The 3989-nt window shown below is 45.2% G+C and overlaps 1 protein-coding gene across 1 annotated transcript in view; it reads left to right on the top strand.

Moving 5' to 3' along the window:
- T265_06404 (hypothetical protein) overlaps positions 1 to 2883 on the top strand; it is a gene marked incomplete at both ends in the record, with an annotated part of 61063 nt that extends 58180 nt beyond the window's left edge. The window contains 3 exons of the mRNA XM_009171652.1: positions 914 to 1009; positions 1625 to 1684; positions 2862 to 2883. Of these exons, the coding sequence (XP_009169916.1) occupies positions 914 to 1009; positions 1625 to 1684; positions 2862 to 2883 (178 nt within the window). The remainder of the gene's footprint in view (positions 1 to 913; positions 1010 to 1624; positions 1685 to 2861) is intronic.
- Between the last annotated feature and the right edge of the window lie 1106 nt (positions 2884 to 3989).

The following is a 3989-nucleotide window of genomic DNA, read 5'->3' as shown; positions in this document are numbered from 1 at the left end:
ATTTGGTCCGTAGCTCACTCACGATACATCTGCTCGATCGACGTGATGTTCGGTATTTACAGTGGTTTGCCCTTGACCAATGCATCTTGCTTTTCTTTAAGAACATGTGTTTTTATCAACTGCGCAGCTGAGTTTCGAGCGAAGCTCCCAGTGAGTCCGCGCTAGATAGGTATAGCTCAGCAGAACCAGGCTGTTGCTAGGTGACACACATCACAAACCTTCACGTTGTTGTCACTTCTAGATGGCCATTTGAAGAGTGAGATTGTGATGCGATATTGGTCACTTTGGAGAATTAAGGCACCAACACATTCCCCTCGTAGGCATCCACCACGTGCTCAGGTTGTTTTTGCTCAGTTGTCTGTTCCGATGCGGGGCTCAGTCCCAAAATGGCATTTGGTAGGAACGCACTGTAGGAAACTCTTCATTCATATAAGGATATATCTCTGAATAGACTTCACAGTACTAGATTCACAGAAGACGGACATGGAATCGAAGTTATTGTGCGAATGAGTCACTAGGTCAGAACGACCCGGAATAATCTCTGTTCGAGTTTGCCGTGTTAGTCCCATGCGCTGGAATTTTGTGACAACTGGACCGTGCTTATGGTATGCCCTAATGTAAAACTGAACATAGCAGGCTCTTTTGCTTCGTCAAACCAAAGATGAATAGGATTGAAGAATATACAAAGACATTCGGTGATTGACGTGACCCAACAGGACACAAAACTCATGAACTAACAGTTACGTGCTTTCAATCTCAATATCTGTGAAGCTAGTTCTGAGGTAAGTGGAAGAAATTGTTAATAGCAAACGTTTCCTACTCATTCTGTGTTTTCCGGAGTTCTTTTTTTTCGTACAGGCCCTCGATTCCTTAATGTAGTATTTCCGATATTTGCTGCATCTTCCATTTTCAGGGTGAAAATCTTCCAACAGCAAAAATGCGTCCTGTGCCACCAAAGCCTTGAACCACCGTCTGTTCATTTCCTCTGTGACCATTCCTATCACAAGATGTAAGTCTCGTCATCGTTGCTACCATTTCGTGTTGACACCGGAGTTCCATGTTTATATACAACACTTGGGAACGCAAATCTCTGGTCCAGGATACGACGAATACCAACTGGTTCTGCATCACTCAGTAGTGTACTTCTTACCAGCGTTGGTAGGTCTAAAGTGGCCCTGTAGATGACTTGAGCTCATTGGCGGTGTTTTGTTGAAAGCTATTAAAATGTGTTTCTTCGAGGAATCAGGCTCTGACTACTGGTCTGGGTTACCAGCATTCCTCTTAACGAAAGACAGCGCTTTCCCTGGATGGCATGTAAGGCTATCTGGAACATCTGGTTTCACTCATTCGCGCTCCAACTCAAACTAATAAATGAGACACTTAGCTCGATGGTTCTCGTTTTCTTATTCTCTCATTCGGTTTGGAAAAGAGAAGCGTTGTCCGATACTGATAGTGACGAGTTTCTCTGTTTGTAGAACGGAACACGCTACAATGCGACAGTCTGGAAAAGAAGTTGCTAACTCGGGCGAATATTTCTTGTCAGGCCGCGCTATCTCATTGTTTTGTTTGTTCCTACTCCCCTTCAACCGATTTGCGTTTCTATTCACTCTTTTTACTCTTTTAGGTGCTTCGAAAACTACGCTTCGAACGAACAGTCTTGTCCAGAGTGTGCCCCGAAGAACAAGTAGGTGCTAATGCTTCCAGTGTGCTAGTTCACACCGCATTGACTAACGTGTCTACGGACGTAGGTTGGGCTATTCCTTTTTCGGATCTTGTGAACAAGCACATCTACCCGACTGATCACTATCCCATCCCCGTCGCCAGTTGTTGTGTCTTGCTGAACGGTAGTGCAACTCTGAGTCGGTCCCTTGGCCTCCTGCTCCGCCCACTATGGTATATCAAAAGGCACGGTAGCTCTACACAGCCCCTTACGGAGACAAAGGAAAATTATCATAATCACAGAGTGTTCCACAAGGTCGTGCCAGAATGTCCGTGAGGGGGCGAGAAGCGTCGAGTCAAGGGTGCTTGACTCGGATTGGCTGGTATTCCGACCAATCAGGACATGCCTTCGTTCGGGCTAGAAGTGCGTTCCTAACAGATACTGTAACTAAAAACATTGGTCTAAGAGTCGAACCTTTGTTTGACTCTCTAGGAGGCACGACCAGCCGTTGGGACTGGTCAAGTTTCCTCATACATAAGCATCAAATAGGTTGAATATCTAGGGATCTACGTTGAGTGACACAAAAATCAGGAGATCCAACCATGAGGTGGTGGTCAAAATATTATATTCATCCCAACCACCGAACAGTGTGGAGCTCAATACACATCATATTAAATTTCATTTCCGAAGATATCTACTGAAGCTCAGACACTGGTAATAATAGTGAGCGGCCTTGATCGCTCAGCGGTTGCTAACCTCGTTGCCCATGGTTCGAACCCATCTCGCGACTGGTTCTGTCTGGACTTGGGCAGCCTTGTGGTACTTCAACCTTCATGCTTCCCCCCTGAATGGTGTAGTAGCTAGGCCCTGAAAGGGTGTAACAGTTGAGTTGCTAGTAATAATAATAATAATCATCATAAGTATCGATTTGAGGAAGAAGTGCAGCTGGCACACATGTATCACATGCCTTCGTTCGGGCTAGAAGTGCGTTCCTAACAGATACTGTAACTAAAAACATTGGTCTAAGAGTCGAACCTTTGTTTGACTCTCTAGGAGGCACGACCAGCCGTTGGGACTGGTCAAGTTTCCTCATGCATAAGTATCAAATAGGTTGAATATCTAGGGATTTACGTTGAGTGACACAAAAATCAGGAGATCCAACCATGAGGTGGTGGTCAAAATATTATATTCATCCAATAAGGGTGGGATTTGAAGTACAATGATACATGTACATACCTAAAATCGTCCAGCTGTAGCACCCTTTCGGTGTCTGACTGCCATGCCACACGAAGAAGACACGAGGGCTGGGATATTGCCAGGTCGCCCAAGCCTAGACAGGGGAAGTCGAGTAGCAGAGGTAGGGTTCGAACCACGGACCTTCCGGTCAGCAAATTCGCGCTCTAACCACTTGGTCCATCTCGCCCTCATACCTAAAATAGTAACTTTCTCTGTCAAACTTGGAATGGTGTGCCTGAATACATCCAGCCCTCATGTCACAAAACGGAATCGAGACAAAAAAGCCTACGGTAATTGCAATCTGAGGCAACCTGGCAGTCCCCGTGTTTCCTTCGGATAGCATATCAGCTGGTTATCGAAGGCGTATGACAGATGAACGATTTATCACAATCACGGTCAAATAACCAAAGATTATAAGATAGTAAGACCTCTGAGAGAAAGCATTTAAAAAATTTAATTACATAAACCATCAGCACGAGTGTTCAGACTGAGTCCATTTTTTGTCAGACCATCAACGGAATGGCGTACTTTTAGCTGTTAAACTAATTTTATTGATGGCTCAGTGGTTGGAGCGCGGATTTACTGACCGGAAGGTCCGTTGTTCGAATCCGACTTCCGCCTCTCGACTTCCCCTGTCTAGGCTCGGGCAACCTGACAGTATCCCAGCTCTCGTGCTTGCTTCGGGTGACATGGTAGCTAGGCACCAAAAGGGTGTTATTTTTATATTTTATAGATTCCTGAATAAAGAAATCAATCGGGTCTTTTTCCGGTGGAAAGCAGTGTGACGCCCTTGAGTTGAGGCGCTTGTTTGAGCAGGAATTTGTGACGACCGGTTGGTTACATTTAAGCTGTCAAGAACTCCTGGCTAGCCGTGCGAAAAGCTAAACGGCCTCCTTGTGCACATCACCTGTTTAAGCGGGGCTGTCTGAAACCGAGGGGGTCATGATTTTTAGCTGTAAAACTTCAGATAAGGTCGTTTCCATCCTATCGGTTGAACTCCCGTACTCAACCTGTTTCTAGTTACTTTTTGAAGTTCTAAATGCAGATGTTCTCATCTCAACATAAATTCAATCCGCTGTTTCGTATCGTTTGA

The sequence above is a fragment of the Opisthorchis viverrini genome (genome assembly GCF_000715545.1).
Source record: "Opisthorchis viverrini unplaced genomic scaffold opera_v5_130, whole genome shotgun sequence".
NCBI lineage: Eukaryota > Metazoa > Platyhelminthes > Trematoda > Opisthorchiida > Opisthorchiidae > Opisthorchis > Opisthorchis viverrini.
This window is presented reverse-complemented; position numbering and strand designations above follow the sequence as displayed.